Raw genomic sequence first — 19,434 nt, forward strand, 5'->3', positions numbered from 1 at the left:
AATAAAGTCTAAGAAATTTTTCAAAACATCATGTAAAACAAAAAGAACGCATCTAAAGTGGAGCCCAATCCTCAAACAATCAACTATTTATTATGAGGACGTGATGTTTGAACATTATCTTTTAACCACATATTGTGATTGATGGAAATTCTTTAAAAATATATGAATGAGCCTAGGTAAAAATAAGACCAAAGAGTTGATTTTCATCAAGAGGCAAAGTCATGAGAATTATTCCTTCCATAATCACAAAATTCAAACTTTAACTATCTACTCAAATTAGAAAAATGGCATCTCACTAGTTCCCTTCTTTATTGGTCATGTTTACGCAACCATTTTTGTTCTTGTGTTAGCGATCTATATGGAAGTATTAACATCTCACTAGTTCCATGCTTTATTGGTCATGTTTACACAACCATTTTAGTTCTTGTGTTATCAATCTATATGGAGGTATTGGGTAATGATATGTGTAGCCTGTGAAAACTCTAATATAAATATTATACTATTCCATTGACTTATTTCATTTTTTTGACATGAAAGAAGAGAAAAGCGTATTGCCTATACTTTTACAAAAACTTGCAAAGTCGTCATTCTTAGAAAGTATAGCTTATAGATATTATGATCTTTTCTTCTTGATGATTAATATTTATTATCCTCTTTGGCAAATATTTTCTTTTAGAAAGTTGTAAATGATTGTTCTCTTGAATGCCAAGATTTTTCTATTCTAAGCATATGATATCTTATTGAAGAAAGAAAATTCAACATGTACTTTTTTAAAGACAACAAAAAAATAATTCAAGTATTTTTTTATTCTTAGAGTTGCATTTGATTTCATAGTCTTTTAAAGAGGCATATTATTCTTGCACGATTCATGAATCTTATAAATTTGTTTATTTCTATCCATTAGGAATAACTTATAAGCACCCTAGAATTGGATCTTGCTTAAGATTTAAGTATTTAAGCCAACTAATTAAGCTAAGCATGCGCAAGGAAAGGATTCAAAACTCTCAAAGGAGATCAGCACTTTAAATTGGAACACATGATCTCCTAGATGAACAATTTGCATAGTCATGCATGCATGCACACCTTAATCAAGCTATTGTGATTTTTTTTATAGCTAAGATCTTTGAAGTGAACAAATAGTTGATATGTGAGTGTTGCAAGAAAATTTTGATTATTGTTATTAAACTCAATTGCATACTGCGAATTTTGTTTGCAAATGAATTAAGTTGTAATGACATGGGAGACATGGTATAGCTTGTTACATTTTTGAGCATATATCATGATTAATCTTATACACTATGTAAAATGTATTTCATATGATTCTTGCATGATGCTTCAACATCAACCACATAGTGCTTCTAAATGTTTTTGAGGATGTACAAATGGCTAGGATAAGCATATGCATACTCCATTTTTCTCATCTTGTTTCTTGCATGTTTTAAGTTACATGCGATAAGTTCTCATGCTAATGTGTGACCTAATCACAACATATAGTTCAAGTTACTTGTAATGTTTTTTATAATGAATCACTTTGTAATATTTGTAATTTGATTTATACATGTAATATTTTCATAATGAATCACCTTTTAAGATTTGTAATTTGATTTTTATAGAAATTATAAGATAAACAATTTAACTTTGTAGTTTTGAAAACCCTAGTAGTGAGTTATTGCTCTCATGTGGTCTCTTTTGCATTGTCACAATCCATCATTGTTGTGCTAAGAAAGTTGATACTTCTAAGAACTCAAACAAACTTATTTCTAATTTTGTAAGTTTTATGTTTGAGTACACTTTAGTTCAAGGATAGAGATTGTCCTCGTATACCATTGAGCTCTTTTTCCATTTAGGTGCGTGCCATCATCTAGCACTGTACTAAGAGTTCAAGAGAAGTCCATAGTAGTAAACTACACAACACAATAAGCTATCCCCTTGCAACCATATGTAATCTTAATGATTTACTAAAGTTCATAAGTTATACTACACACTCATTACTTGCATATGTAAAACATGGGAATGTTATGCACAAAAAATTGTTTTAGGGTTGGGAAAATAGACCAATGGTAGAGCTCTAGTAGAGATGCGAGTTTGAAATCTAACTCAGCCCTACTCTAACAGATCCATCAACTGTTCATACTATGGGTGGCTGAAGACTATAGACTATATGCATTAATTAATCTGTAATGTACGTGTATTGAAGATTATAGACTATGCATTAGTTAATGTGTAATGTAGGAATTTTGTAGTTTGAGATTATTTGGAATTGAGACTCGTTATAAGTCACTTAATCTGAGTTATACTTAGTAGTTACTTAATCTGAGGATATGTTGAACTAAGGTGATATCATAAGTCACTTAATCTGAGTTATAAGTCACTTAATCTGAGGAATGTTAAACTCAGGTGATATCATTATTACATTGTTGTTGTTTTTCAGTGATCCGTAGGGAAGTTTTTAGTGCCTGATACGGCGACCTAAGGTGAGACACTGCTAGATTGCCTGTTTCCTCTTGTCCCCTTCACTCCCTCTCTCTTGTAAGTCCATGGATTTCCTTACAAAGTTGTGTATTTGACGTTTTACTTATACGCTTTATTGGGCTTCTGAGTAGAATGTGCTCAGATATCTACTCAGAAGAAGATTTTTTTTTTTTCGGGCTTCCTGCCACTAAATGCCTTATAAGCTCGACAAAGAATGAACATGATATTTCCATGGTAAAACATTCGGTAATCGAAAAGACTCCGGCTGCGAGTTGTGTTTGCTACTGTGTACGCACTATGGCCAAGCAGAGAGCTCGCACAGAGCTACATATTATTGAAGTAAGAGCTTTTACTCAACAAGATAAAAGCTCCCCCTTCAATATTAAGAGCTTTTAAGGTTAATTTTGTTTTTGTTTTTTTTTCAAGCAAGGGTCAGAGACAAGCAAAATCGTTCTGAGACTAGAAGAGACAGAGAAACACTTTTATCATTAGCTTCGTCGTCTCCGATCTCAGTCCTTAAGACATTACTCGGAAGACCCATCATCTCGAGTCACGAAGTCCTTAAGGCATTACTTCAGAAGACCAAGGCATTAGACCAAGGCATTACCCCAGACCCATGAGCTGGGCACAACAGTGACCAAGTCCAATCTCAGTCCTTAAGACATTACTCGGAAGACCCATCATCTCGAGTCTCAAAGTCCTTAAGGCATTACTTCTGAAGACCAACCCCCCAGACCCATGAGCTGGGCACAAGAGTGACCAAGTACTCCTCCTGGGGGAGTAATCGTCTGCATTACATCCGGATATCCTTGGAGCCTTTGTAAACGTCAACATGTAAAATTGCAACCTTTAATAACTTACACCTAAGAACTTAAAAGTCTTGCAAAATCTCTGATCATTTAAAAGCATAAGTTGTCCTCATTTTCTTGGTTGAAACTAGACTCCGATAACGCTAAGTATCACATGTTCTTGAAATAAAGAATTGGTAAGGCCAGCCAAATAGGGCTGAGAACTAAGAGGAAAAAAACCTCACCAAACTTCACAAAAAAAGGTTGATATATTGTCTTGATTTTTACTGAAGCCTGTGGTGTTTATACAGCCGATCGGAGATTAGGGTATTACCTGCTCTGTAAGCTAGATTGTTGCATAAAACTCAATGAGGTTTTTGTACTGTGAGGGGATACAGTATGTCGTCAAGAAGGCTTGAATCATCAAGAAGGTTTGAAGGGGGTTGCTGATGCTGTAGGTCAAGATTAGGGTTGCTAATTGCAGGGTTAGGGTTAGCAAGTGCGCAACCAGGGTCACCAAAATCAGGATTAGGGTGACCAGAAGTGGGATTAGTGGGTAGCGGAGGGTGGTTAATGATGGGTAAAGGGGGTAATTCTTGTGCTTGTAGTTGCATGGCCAATTCATAGCTACTTCTGGGGAGTTGGAGGGGAATGTGTTGGAGGGATTGGAAAGAGAAGGTGTTGGCGGGTATTTGAGAAGGGTTGGAGGTGGTGAAGGAGGCATAGTGGCTGTCTGCAGCCCCTCGTAGGACTGCAGGGCTGTGATGATTGTGCTGCCCTTCATAGGTGGTGATGACCATGCTGGAATCCTGTGGCGAGCGCTCCACTCTCTTCTTCACGGAGCACCTGCTGTTTGTGCATCGGTAATAGCTCCTGCAACATGCATGCATGCACCCGTATAACATCTTAATGAGAATCAATCAAGATATTCTTACACGCAAATTGAGGATCGCATTAAGATAGTACAAGCTGAAAACGCGTAAATCAATGCTGTTACATGCTCAAAATACTTCACACGTCATGTGACCGAACGAAAACTAGCGCTAGCTTCAGTGTGTGTTCAATGTTGCGCCATGACTCTCTCTCTCTCTCTCTCTCTCTCTCAGTCTAGATCGTACTCTGCTGTCTCGTAGTACTCTAGCCCCAGTGGAGATCCTGTTCATGCGATTGCCTCCAATCGTACTCCCTCATCAGCAAAACCGACATCTTTTTCCCATCGCTCCATTATCCATACAGATCTAGAACGTGGTTACATGTTTTACTGCAATGGATCCTTGATGCTTGGCTGCTTCCAGCAGCGATTTTATAGAGCAACGTGAGTGAGCACACACCACAGGCGAGTACCAACCAGTTGCTCACTGTGGTTGAGAACCACTGCACGAGTTCCCAGCCAGTTGCTAAGTGGTTGAGAACCACGACTTGCTGGTCAGTTTTGGTAACTAGGGCAACCCTTGAACTACCTACCTAGTGCTTGGAAACCAGGGTAACCCTTCAACACGATGCCCACTTGGAACCTGTGTCTATTTGCTGATGTGCATTGCGTAATTTTTTCAATTGCTAGAAGAGAGCTCTAGTCTACACTAGCACTCAACTGGGGCGTTGATGTGGTATATAAAAGACATTCAGAAGCCAACAAGAATGGAAGTAGGAATACCAAGGGTCAATCCAATACAAAGGGATTTTTTCCTCTTATTTTTTAGAAATCCAAGATTTCCTTTCTCTCTCCTCTCCTTGTGTTTTGGTTGTCCATGGTTAATATGTAAAATAGATGTCCTCTTGAAGTCCAGTGTCCACTTGTTGAACTACAATTATGGTATTTGTTGAAAACCCTATTTTTTAATCTGCCAAGTGCTATAGCTAAATATTTTTTTTTGAATGTGAACCAAAAAAAGAAAAAGATAACTGGATGTTACCAGTTGGGACGTCCAACTAGCGTGTGAGCAAGTCCCTAATATGCCCACCCTAGCTTTATGTAGCATCGGGTGAACAATTATCACCTATAAATGCATGAAATGCACCTTAGCATAAGCAAGTTTACTCACGCGCCTTGAAATATATAAAAAACCCCTAGCAATAAATGCATGAAATGCACCTCAACAACATAAGCAAGTTTTACTAAAGCATAAGTTAATCTCATCTTGAAATATGTAGAAAACCCTAGCAATAAATGCATAACATGCACCTTAACAAAAGCAAGGCGTCACACAATGTTTTTAGCATTTTAGTGTAAAATACTTACAAAATTTTAAAATCCCATCAAAAATTACACTAAAATACAAAAAAAAAACTTACTATATTTCACCAAACCAGTCAATTTTGAAGGGCAAGGGTAACCGTCAAAAATCAATCTTGAATGGAATTACGTAGAAAACTCCTAGCTATCATATGGTATTATCAAAATCAAGCTTGTGTGGAATTACATATGCAAAATCACCCCATATTCAAAAAGTGTGATTCTTAGTATGTTCACCTTGTTAGTGTTCAATATAGGCAAAGTTCGCCTTATCAAATTATCTATATACAAGAGAAACAAGTCTACCTTTCTGGGATTTTGCTAAAGAATGTAGAAGCAAAGATCACCTCAATAAGCATCATTAAAAAAACAAATCCCAATCATTATTAAGGGCAAAGTGCCTATCTTACCATGATTTTAAATTTTTATAGATGTATAATTAATGCTCCTAAAGGAGGCACTTGTTTGCTAGGGTTCAAATAAGAAAATCAAGTTAAAAATGAAAATAAGAGTTCAAATAAGAAAATCAAGTTAAAAAATGGCAATGGGAGAAATGAACAGAAATGAACCTTGATTAGTTGGTAAAGAAGATACATTTAAAAGGAGACATTCAAAGTGAAGAAACTAGGCTTGAGTAGACAAGATAAACTAGCCTAGGCAGAGTAGAAAAACAATGTGAGAAATGAACCTTGATTAGTTGGTAAATAAGATACATTTAAAAGGAGACGTTCAAAGTGAAGAAACTAGGCTTGAGTAGACAAGATAAACTAGGGGCAGAGTAGAAAAACACTGTGATATCATTAAAACTTGATTTAGGATCAATATTATGCTAATGAAGTGAATGAGGGATCCAATATGAAGCACGTGTTAAGGACTAATTAATATTGGAAGGAAGCTCACATTAGGATAAGTATTCTTTTTAAGGTTGCACATTGAGTTAGGAAGATCAAATATATAATGATGAAAGCTTGGGCTCTTTCACCCTCGTGAGAAGACGATTATATGGGTCATAAGCACTGGCCATAAGGATAACTATTCTTTTCAAGGTTGCATATTGAGTAAGGATGATTAAAACTATTCTTTTTAAGGTTGCATATTGAGTAAGGACGATTATAGCGCACACAATACTTAATGAGGATGAAATGAAGGATGATCAAATATATTGGATAAATTTATAAAAAAATGGTTGCACATTGAAGTAGCTAAGTTGATGCAATACAGAATGATGAATTAGAACTCATAAATAATAGGAATGCAATGGAGGTTAAAGGGAAAATTATCACTAATTTTGTGCTCAAATCAAAGGCGGAAGAGGAGTTACCTTGGATGGGGGCTGTTTTTGACCGCCTTTTGCCCGTATTTACGCCATCGGAAACCATCTTCTAGGTGTTCCACCTCACTTCTGGTGACCAGGGCAACCCGCGGCTGCCGGTTGCGCTTCTGCCCTTTCTTGCGAGGCTTGCTAGACGACCTGCAATGGAGTGTGCGCCCACGTGATTGTTTTTGTGATAGATCTAACCTTACCCTAACCCTTATATATTAATCAATTCAACATTTGTAAACAATGTCGGTGCCTACAATAACTACAATCTCTATAAACCGCGTATACGCGCTTGCTTGCTAATGCACGAGGAAAACACGACCAAAAATGGCATACAAACGTTAGTTTAATCTAAACCTAATTCATTCAATATATTTACATGCCACGAGACGTATCCTTGTGGAAATTTGGAGTAAAACGAAAGCCGGAATTACCAAGCACTCGACGGTAATTAACAGTAGCTCATCCGCCGATTAAACCCTCATGACCATCATGATTATAATTTTACAGTAGCAACAAATTAATAAATATGATCTTTCGTAGCCTATTATTAACCCTAATCGACTAAATATCAGTGGATTAAGCTTCTCTTAACCCTACGTAGCTTCAAACCAGGGACATCAATCAATCCTTACTGTTTCTTGGGCGAATCTGATGAAGGTTTATCTGCCGCTGATTGATGTTCTTGATCTGATTGGCCCTTAATCTCTTCCGATGTTGCTGTTGCTGTTGCTCCTGTAGCTCCAGGTTTGTCATGATCCATAGCTACTATAGCTGCTTTGGACTCTTCGTTTAACTGTTGAGCGCCATCGCTTGATGATGAAGACATGGATGAGATTGTCTCTGCGAGAGCTTGATCAGCAGTATCAGCATTAAGTGGCGCAGGGTAATCGAGATTAAAAGCCGGTTGTACTGTTAATGATGAAGAATTAGATGGCAACTCCGCCATAAACCCGGACAAAGAAGATGATGGAAGCCTACTTATATGAGAAGTTGGAGGAGTAATATCTTGCTGCTGCTCTTGTTTGATGAATGATAATGGGCTTGTTATGTATATTGATGATGACGATGGCCCCATTGCTCTTGACATAACATCAGAGTAACCTGATACCCCCATGCTCATGCCTTCTTGCAAACACTGTGTAAAACTCATAAAGCTAGAATCAATATTAAAACAGTCATCAGCCATAGTTGCAGGAAAATTAGATGTATCACTTGTGCCTGGCCTTTGATGAAGCTCACTTATCTGCCATGGATTACTGTATAATGGAGTGCTTGGAGTTTCCATTAGATACTGAGATGGTGTCATTGGTGGATTGTATATGCTAGGTATACTCCAAATTGAGCTGGAAGCTGATGATGTTTGCTGAGTAATATCATAATTAATCCCCAAATTAGGGTTTATAACCCCTGAAGAAGCCTGTGATGATGCCATATTTGCCCAAAATGCATCGTCAAAACCTCTGTCTGAGTCACCACTACCATGCCCCTCGTGTGGAGGAGGCTGGCTTGCCATATCAATCAGCTTGGCCTATCTAATGAATATGTTACAGCAACATTTATATGGTTTTTCCAGGGGATTCTATGCTGTGCTTCAGTGATAAGCAGTGCTTAGAATACCTTAGGAGAAAACTTCCTACACAAAGCATCGGAGAAAATGTCATCGGTGCTGTGGATAGGACTGGGAGAATATCTATAAGATAAGCTAGAAACTGGGGTTTTTAATGGGTCAGTCAAAGCCTTGAAAATGCAAAAACAAACACTTAGGCTATCACGCTAATGAAATAAACCCAAAGTAATTAAGGGGAATGAAATAAGAGGCATATAAGCTATAATGAGAGAACTTCTACATAAAAACACGAGAGTTATACACGAGGGATGGAATTGAATGAGTTATGCTACAACTAAGGGCAGCAACTTGCAAGGTATGGAAGAAACACTGGGTTATTATTGAAATAATGAGGTGTATGCAGTCAAATGATGCACATATTCTGGAATACCAGGGGTCCTTTGACGATCTATGGCAAAGAAGTGGACAAGAGTGCAATGAAGGCAACTGATCAAATGAGGAGATCGAAAAATGGATGGAGGTGGGAGGGTGTGTGTGTGTGTGCGCGTGCGTGTGTGTACAGAAAGCAAGGAAGAGCAAAACGACACTTAGAGTTTGAGTGTTGAGAACGGGTGTACCAAACCCTGCCGTCAAAGTGGAAATTGTAAATGAATTGTATTTGACTTGTGTTAGGTTAGGTTAGACGAAACCATTGTGTGTGTGACATGTGTGTGTGAGAGAGAGAGAGAGAGAGACTGAGAAAGAGAGAGAGAGAGAGAAAACATTTATTTTTCCTTAGCATTTATATATAAGCCATATAATTTGCTTTTTTTATAATAGATTTCGATTTTATGGGTAGGTAGTAACCCGATATAGAAAACGTAGGGCCTCGGTGTCCCTAACAAGTGTGCGGTACTAGAATTTGAAGGTTGCGCTACCCTTTCAAGGGGGTTCAAAACCTTCGCAAGGAGGGTGAAAACAAAATTACACTTCAAAAGAAGGGAAGGGTTTTGAAAATTTTAGTTACCCTTCCAATCTCTTTATAAAGAAAAGCTAGTTAAGGAAAAGCCCTTCAATTGGAAAAAATAGGGGCGCCCTTCAAATTCTAAGCTTGCAAGTGTGAAACCATAAAGAGACCAGTCAAACCCACCGTGCGACGCTGCCACGTAGGGCTGAGGTGTACCGTCCTTTGCCCGCCGTGTCGGTTGTTGGCCCCGCCTCAAAAAGCCCCCCAGGGTCCGGGCCCAAACTAGTGCGTGCCGGCCAATGCCGGGTATCATGAAGGACACTGTAGGTGGACGAGTGTGAACGTCTCTTCCGCAGACTTTTCAAACCTGGCCGCAGATAAAATAGATTGCACGGCGCTCCGCTTTTTACATTAATCTCTTTAGCTGGAGCGCGCCGGAGCCGGGGTCCCCGGTCGGACGGGCATTAACATACTTCCTTGGGCCCGCATTTTTGACCGGGCCCACTTGTCGTTGTCGGGGCCCGCAGAACCGTCCATCGGCCAATGTCGCCACCGGCCCACCGCCTTTCCCGGCTGACTTAAAACCGCGTCCTTTTCAACGGTCAACGTATCTGGAATGCCTCGGTCAACCGTCCCCGATTTTCCCTCTGCAGTTTTCACACTTGCCCGTTTGACTACTCACTCTATCCACATTGTTTTCCACATCGGAATGCCTGTCCACCACTGCTCCAAAAATACGTTTTTACTATATTTGTGAAAAAACTACATGTATGAAGTTTTTGAATATTTTATAAAAAAATTTAGGATCCTTGATTAACGGTGCCACTGTGATTCCCTCTCAACAAGGAAGGCATGCACCTACACACTCACAATTAAGCGTTTTCAATGTGATGCTAAGCACTGCTCCATAAGTAGATTCATTTATTTTTTTCATTCCACAACCGACATGGCGGGGAAAAATACTTAGTTTGCACCTACATATTTTGAAAAATACCTTTAAATTTAAGACTTGAAGGTACAAATACCTCCAAATTTTGAGAAGATTTTAAGATTTTCCTTTACAAATAATTTCACAATTTTTAGATAAAGGCTTCCATTTTTTGGGAAAATACTTTTTTTAGAGCACTAATTTTCAACAAGTTTAGCTTAGCATGTGGACCAACACTAATTCTTTGTTTTCATCTATGACATGAAGCAGAGTACATCCTAGATCCCTTAGTAACTATGCCACTTACGCATAAAGTATTTCAAGCCATAGGTATGGACTATATACCCCCTTTTTTTTAATGATGCATCATCACCACGTACATCACACCTTCCCTATGCAAGGACAATCTGCATACAAACCCCTTGTCCCCTATGCATTTCTTACTTTTGCAACAACCTACATCACCCCTTCTTTACATTTTCTTATTCTCAATATCCCCAACACAGTCCCCCTTATCTTCCTTCTATAACTTTCCATTGAGGTTTGAGACATATACAAACCCCATGCACATTGTATCTCTCCATAACTTATCCTCAATTGTCCATTCCACCTTCTTACCACCTCAAGTTATATGTACAACATCATTGCATCACATGCTACCAACTTGTGATGTTATTCAATTATTCACTTCTATCCATGTTCATTTAGTTTTAACTATCACAATTGAAGGGCATTATGCACTACCTTTGTCATCATAAAAGGCTACCTTATGCCACCTCTTGACTATTTTTTTAAAAACCCATATGACACAGCAAATGATTTCAATTATGTGTGTTTTAAGCACAACACATATAACTAGCATGATAGAGAGACCATATCTTTTGTTTTTTAAAACTTGGGATAGGTTCACCAATGGTTCCATTGATCCAAACATTCCATTTATTTCAATGCATCCTTTGAGTGTAGAGATGTTCAATGTTGTTCACTTCTTTTCTTTTCTTACCATATATATTTTTGTCATGTGTGTTCTTTTCTTCTCATACATGCGTGTTCTTTGTGTCATGCGTGTTCTTTCCTTCTCATACATTGAAAACATCCTTTACTAGTAAACAATATCGAGGATAAGTGGATTGAATGCATACTAGTTTTTAAACATTTTCTATGATGACTTGACTTAATCTAAGATTCTACTTAAGTAGCATTCCAACATCCTTTACTAGTAAACAATATCCAGGATAAGTGGATTGAATGCATACTATTTTTTAAACATTTTCTATGATGACTTGACTTAATCTAAGATTCTACTTAAGTAGCATTCCAACATATATACATAAACTTAACAAGAAAAAAAGTGATCTTAAATAGTTAAGGCTTTCCACAATAAAAATTATGATTGTTGTGGTCCTTTTTGTTTTTATAAACTTTAACATCGTAGATTATCTTCTTTCATTCAAAGAAAAACTTTAACATTCTTGCTCCACTTGGTCTCAAATTTCTCTTTCACCTAATTGTCTCCTAAACATGTAGGTACAGTCTTCTCCTCGTATTTCTCCCATATTGTACAAAAGTCTTTCAAGGATTATCTTTGGCCTACCTTATGCATCGGTGAACTTTACATTTGTGTAGACGTATTCCTTGAGTGTTGGAAAAGTTTAGCATTAAACTATAAAAAGGGCGCATATGTTAGTTATAATACAGGATTTAGGTACTTAAATTATGGAACTATTGATCATTCTTGGTCAAACTTGCTACATCAATTTAAAGTTACTCCTTTATCATCTTGTCACCATATCTTTCATGATTGAGTGTATTTTATCAATACCTTTAATGATACTGATTGGCCATGACTTGTTGACTATAAACTTTTAACAGAGTCATCATCTTGACTTTGAAGAACAATACCCATCATTCTCTAAGAAGTGGATCTCCAATATTGTATCAAGTACCTACTCAAAGTTATAAAGGCCAATTTTACATCTTCAATTGACTTGATAATGGTGCATGTTTACTCTTTGTTAATATTCTTGGAAAATTGACTTCATTTTTAGTTTGCTTAAATTTTTATTCCCATTGAGCATTCTAGAAAGGGGAGATCTAACTAAATTTTATCCCATTTTATAAGTTTGATGTTTAAGCATGTGTAGCATTATCATCATGATCCAAAAAAGAAATATGAAATGATATCATACTATGAAGTGAACTAAATGTACATAAGCCATACTATGAAATGATATCATACTATGAAGTGAACTAAATGTACATAAGCCATACATAAGTGATTATGAAAATTTATAGAAAGTAAATAAAAATTGCACAAGGTAAAATAATTTCTATTGCAAATTTCCCAATTAACATGTCACAAGCCTCATATTGATAATGTTGATGAATGAACACACATAGTGAATTGTTTAAGAATACTTCTTAACCCAATCAAAATTGCTCTTTCCAAGTTGTATCAATATCAGTTCAGCAAATTCAAGATGGCTTCTACTTGTGGGGTGCATATCTTTTTCATCTTTTATTATATTATAATGAGGTAAATTGCTAAGTTGCTTTGTACATTTAAAAAATTAAATTGATTAGAAAAGAAAAACAAGAAAAATAGTACAAGCTATCACAAATGACCATCTCCTTGCTAGTAAGGTATGCATACATCAAGGTCCCCCCCTTTTGGGGATTGGCCCAAGAATGAACTTAACTAAATTATTTAAAATAAAATCTTAAATCACAATCTACAAGTCTAAAATAGGAGGGGCGTTATTTTATAAAACAAGGCAAGATATACGTGATAAATATTAAAACTTGCTTTATTTTTCTTTGGGACATTCCAAAGAACCACTCAATGAAACCACCTACTTTTTGTTTCAATCCTTATCAAGGATTAGTAAATACTAATAGCTATCCCCATAACAAAATAGGTTGCAAAACTCTCAAATTGGTTACTCTAATCCAAAATTTTAAACAGTTAACGGATCCTCTTTTAAGAATTCGAAAACTTGATAATTAGATTTAAATGGTTGTCTTGTTTATGGGAATCCTCATAAATCCATTCCTTTCAAAAGTAGCCTTCTAGTTTAAGATGTAATGTACTCAGACATGCTCGTGTTTAACAATATTGAACTTTCTATCTTGAATCCCTCATAATTTTTGGGAATGGAAATACAATAAAGTTAAGTGGTATAAACACACCATAGTTTTCTAGTAAGCATGGGCAATTTTTTTGCAAAGTGACTTTCATATTATTCTATTTTTGTTTTGAGATATTTTTAACACTTCATTAAGATATTTTTGATACATTTGCATTAATTTCAATAATATGGATTATCATGGCATGATGATACTTTTGAATATTGAGAACATCTTCAAAGCCATCATAATATTAAAAGAAATGACTATATGTGTACCTATCAATTATCTTTTTGTACATCATGATAGTTACTAAATTGAGGTTCCTTACAGTAAAAGCATAACCTAAGTTGTAAGTCACAGTTATTGAATTGAGGTTCCTTACATTAAAAGCATAGCCTGAGATGCAAGTCGCATCCAATTTTGTACTAGTATTCCAAATTAAAAAAACACTTCTCTATTCTTAGACTAAGTACAATACATTATTTCCCCTCTTTTGTTATCAAAACCATGTGCTTATGTAACTTTCCACTACTCTAAAGTTTTCTTTTGATAATAAAATATTTAAATTAATTAATCAAACCATAGTACTCTTCTTTCATAAAACTAAGCAATTTACCTATCCTCAACAACTCTATTAACATTCAAGAATATGAGACTAATGTTTATATATATATATATGTGTGTGTGTGTGTGTGTGTGTGTGTGTGTGTGTGTGTGTGTGTGTGTGTGTGTGTGTGTGTGTGTGTGTGTGTGTGTGTGTGTGTGTGTGTGTGTGTGTGTGTGTGTATGTATGTATGTATGTATGTGGAAAACACATACCAAACTTGATGGATCTTACCCCCTATGTCAGACTTTAATAAATGCTTCTATCACATGCATTCAAGCCCCTATATAAAACATCGCTTACACATTCTTGAGAAATTTTAGAAGCCCCTAATGTATAAAGTATCCTTTTAATTAGAGGCTCTAATATATCTATACCTTCATCCTCCTAAATTTAGACACCCCACATGTATATATACTCTGAAAGGCGGCATATAAATACACCCACCTATATATACATACTTTTAAAGGAGCCTATAAATACATACTTTAAAGGAGGCCTATAAATACACCCCACCTATATACATACTTTAAAGGAGGCCTATAAATACACCCCACCTATATACATACTCTTAAAGGAGGCCTATAAATACACCCCACCTATATACATACTATCAAAGAGGCCTATAAATATAACCCTTGTATACAATCTATATTGCCACATGATTTAATAATATCCTAGATGAATCTAAAGCATATTTCTTAAGTAAGCTACATGAAGCACGTTATGTACCTTGATGCGTAGAGAAAATGATGCTTGTAAGCCGGTTCACACAACCCTTAAACAATCCTATAAGGTCCACAATATTTTTGGGCTAGCTTTTTAAACTTCCCAAGAGAAAGTGAGTTCTTGGTTTTGATCACTACCTTCATGAACAACATCTCAACCTCCTTTTAGCAAATTGTTTTTTATAATCCTGAGCTTCGCAGCACAAAGAAATTGTTCGACATCCTTTATTTTTCTTTCCATCTCATCAATCATATGCTCATCAATCATATGCCTAGATATTTCAGTTGTAAAAACTTGATTCGAAATCAAGTGGAGTAACATTCTCTTGTCTGTTTAATTTGTGACATAGAAATAGAGACGTGATGGATGAGGTTGGCACATACAATACATCCTCTCAACATATCCTCAATCACTTAGTTTACCCTTTTTATTTGACTATCAATCTTGGATATTAAGTACTAGCTCTATTTAAAGTGGTACCAATCATTTAAGCAATAGAGGATGCTTTTAGATGTGATGTCAGCCAAACAACGACATAAGTGAGGTTGGCACATGCAATACATCCTCTGAACATATCCTCAATCACTTGGTTTACCCTTTTTATTTGACTATCAATATTTGGATATTAAGCAATAGCTCTTGAGATATTAAGTGATAGCTCTATTTAAAGTCGTACCAACATCTTGGGATATGAAGCAATAGCAAGGTAATAGCTCTATTTAAGGTGGTACAAATTCTTATTTTTCTTTCTTGTTGATGTGCATGTGAGAAGTAATTAGCTACATTCTTAAGAGCTTTCTTACCTTCTTATCCTCTTATTCCTTTTCATTTCCATGTCTCCATATTTGTCTCTAGATCAAGATAGCATGAGCACAGTAGCAAGGTTAAGGAGAGCTCCCAATAGCTCTACTTCTTGGTTGCTCCCAACCTATCAAGGTCTTCTTCAATGGTGTGATAATATGGGAGAGCACAGAAGTAGAGCTCCCAATAGCTCTACTTCTTTGTTGCTCCCAGCCTATCAAGGTCATGCATTGATTTTGGAAAAAATATGCATCAAACTTGAAGATTTACACATAGAGAATGCATTGTTTTTTTTAAACAAAAATTACATATTGGGTTGAGAAAATCAAGGTGTCAGTTTTCATAGAACACACATTATTTTGTATAATTCATGTGAATTTCTAGAGTTAATTTTTATAAAATTTCATTGACTCTAGAAACATGCCTTGATCACACTTTCTGACTCCCTTGTCAAAACCAAAATTTAATGCACTTACATTTAAGATGCCTGGCTAGAAATAAAACTCTATTCAAAGAGAGTGCATTTAAGATGCTTGGCTAGAAATAACACTCTATTCAAAGAGAGTGCATTTAAGATGCTTGGCTAGAAATAACACTCTATTCAAAGAGAGTGCATCGAAGGATGCTCAATGCCCTTCTAGTCGTCATTCACATCCTTTCATGGATACTTGATAGAGTTCCCATAGCTTGAGGCAAGTTGAACCAAGTGATAGTAAAGGGACTTCAAGAGCACAATTGAGAATTAAAGCACATGGATGAAGAAAATTTCCATTTTGTAGGTCCACTTTCACCTAGCCCTTCTACCAAAATTTTTTGATGCAACGATAAGAATACTATTCTTAGGGGTAGGAGGTACCGCCCCAAGACATTCTAGGAGTACTGATCCTACTTCCCAAAATTCTAGCTAACCAAAATCCTACCAATGTCTCTCGACCTTAATGAACCTATGTTCATGCATGATCCTAATGAGAGTGAAACTTAGTTATGGCATGAGACCATTGAGGTAAGAAATACCCATTGGTACCATAGGGGTCTCACACTGCAAAACAGAGAGTTTGGCTCCACACACTACACAAATAGTTCCCTATAGAGGTGTCACACTAGAACAGAGAGTTTGGCTCCACACACTATGCAAATACTTCACCTCAAACTTACATAGGAATCCCACCTAGGAGTGGGAACTTACACCAAGAGGGTCACGAAAAGGAGAAGAACCTTCTTCATGAGCCACACTAACTATCATCACAACCCACCAAGGATCCACCAATACATAGGGGTCTACGACCATGATGATAGAGAGGTTTGGCTCCAATCACTACACAAATAGTTTCCCAAACTAGACCTCATAAACTTACATAGGAACCCCATCTAGGAGTGGGAACCCACACCTTGACACCAAGAGGGTCAGATGGAGGAGAAGAAACTACCACAACCCACCAAGGTACCCATGGGACAACATGTCCTTTGTTGCCTCTTTCAACTATGGTGGGTTTGACTTTTACAAATGGGTGTTACCACATCTCACCACAAAAGATCTAAGTGGAGCACACATAACGTTATTGCAACACTTTGTAATTCCAATAGGAAGATACTGATTGGAGGTCACTAACCTACATATCACCCACATCTCTATGATGCCATAAGTTTTGATGTTTCCCACCAAACCACTATCTGTATCTAATGGGATCTACTTGCCACTACCACCATACTATATTACTAAAAGAAAAATGATGATAGGAGGTCACTAGCCTGCATATCACTCACATCTCTATGATGTCATACGTTTTGATGGTTTTCCACCAAACTACTATATGTATCTAATGGGATACTACTTGCCACCACCATAGGAGGTCCCTAAGCGTGCCTACATATCGTGCCCACATCTCTATGATGTCATAAGTTTTGATGGTTTTTCACCAAACTACTATATATATCCAATGGGATACTACCTGCCACCACCAAACTACTACATGTATCCCATGGGACACTACCTACTACCACCACCATATGACCTCAAACGAGTTGTGTTAGCTCTTGAATTCACAATGGGGTAGACATGTTGGGACATGTATAGATTGGTAAGGGAAATAGAGAGGCAAGTTTTCACATATCACACACCACGGGCCCTAGTAGCACCTACCTTAACCAAGTTCATAGAGGATGCAATCGAATCTAAAATCATTTGACATGTGGATCAAGTCAAGCTAAGTGAAATTGACTTACCATTTGATGGTAAAGCTCCAAAATGGTTTAGATCCTTGAAACCCAAAAATAAGGCCAATTTCAATGCATTAAAGATTGCATTCAGAGTTGGTTTTTACACTGAATGGAACTAGATAGAGTCCTAGTAACTATCTATATAATGACAAAAAGCTAGAAGATAAATCCATCAAGGATTATATTTCCACATGTGCAAACAATTCAAGATTTTCATGATGTGAAAACAATTCAAGATGTTCATACACTTCTCCTCAATCAAACACACATTGTCCATCACTACAATTTTTGACACTCATCATCCATCACTACAAAATTTGTGCACTTCTCCTCAAACACACATTGTCCATCGCTACAATTTCTAATACTCCCCTATTTAATGATGGATTCCCTTAGCACTCGTGCATGCCTACCCCTATACAGTCCTATCACAGCTTGAGTAGAGTAGGCAAGTTAACTCTAGTTTTGGCCTCTCCCATAACCTTGTCCACCCTCACAACAATGAGAAAATTTGATGCAAGCCATGCCCTTACAAAATGTACTCAATCATGGTGAGTCCGTGAGCCTGTTGCTCCCACATCAACATAGGGTAGCACCCATAAAACACGTCACTTCCCTCGAATGGGAAATCTTAGTGGAACTACATTGTCCAAATTTATGATTAAGTAAAAAATCTCATAATTTTTTTACAAATTATGTTGGTAGTGAAGTTGATGAATATTCGTTTGATGACATCCATGATGAAATGTTAGTGATGACAATTATTTTTAGTTTATCCATGTGATTTTTACACATATAGTTGATGAAGATTATAAGATTGAAAATGACATACAAGAGTGATCACTTGCAAAGAAGATGTTGACACAGATGTTGCTTGGCTAGAGAGCTGACTAAGCTCTTGCTCAACAATGAGCTAAAACTAGCTATAACTAGATGGTATGGTGCTACCAAGAGTTGCAACTTACTGAGAGGTCCATTGGACCACCTTAATGTGGTGACTCACTTTACTTTTTGACATGGAATTTTCTAGGTTTCCCCCCTCTATTTGTTCTTAAAGATGCTTTGAGGAGTCATCCACTTTCATTGGAACGTATTGTGGGTTGATTCTTATCACTCTAATCGTGGTATCTTGCCTTGGAATTATAATACTTTGTCAAGAGAAGATGATGAAGATAAAACATTAGTGGGTAGTAGACCCAACTCACATTGTCATGTGTGCCTATGTGTTTGCCCTTACAACCTTAGCTCTTAGCCAAGTGGGGCTATCAGCTACCTCTTCTTTAGAAGTAGAGGCCATTTTTGGCTCAAGAGCTAATGGATTTCTTAAAGTTGATGCTTCAACCACTTGGCATGCAACCACCCTTCTCGTTGCTTACATCCTTGTGGCTACATTCAAGGGAATAGTTTGTACATTTTTTGCTCGAGAGCTAATGGATTTCTTGAAGTTGATGCTTGAACTTGGTGTGCAACCACCCTTCTCCTTCAAGGGCATCATTTATACAAAGCTGTCTCACATGCTTAACAAGTTAAGGCTTGCCATCATTGATTTCAAATTTGGTGTAGGGTAAGAAGGAATTTCTCTTAGAGTAAAATATATAAACATGTTCTCTATACCACAATCATTACACAAGATGATGTTAAGAGGATTGGGGTTGGGGTTGGTGAGAGTATCCCTTTTTTTATAGGAAACTTTATC

The 19,434-nt window shown here is 36.9% G+C and overlaps 1 protein-coding gene across 1 annotated transcript; it reads right to left on the bottom strand.

Moving 5' to 3' along the window:
* Positions 1-3,174: 3,174 nt before the first annotated feature.
* LOC147606048 (uncharacterized) lies at positions 3,175-8,946 on the bottom strand. The gene is made up of 3 exons (XM_086792757.1): positions 7,450-8,946; positions 6,815-6,964; positions 3,175-4,133 (listed from the first exon to the last, which is right to left on the bottom strand). Exons 1-3 carry the CDS (start codon positions 8,328-8,330, stop codon positions 3,626-3,628), a joined length of 1,539 nt encoding a protein of 512 aa, XP_086648883.1. The 5' UTR covers positions 8,331-8,946; the 3' UTR covers positions 3,175-3,625.
* Between the last annotated feature and the right edge of the window lie 10,488 nt (positions 8,947-19,434).

This window comes from Cibotium barometz, chromosome 58, assembly GCF_041138505.1.
Source record: "Cibotium barometz isolate CiBa-2024 chromosome 58, ASM4113850v1, whole genome shotgun sequence".
Classification (NCBI taxonomy): Eukaryota; Viridiplantae; Streptophyta; class Polypodiopsida; order Cyatheales; family Cibotiaceae; genus Cibotium; species Cibotium barometz.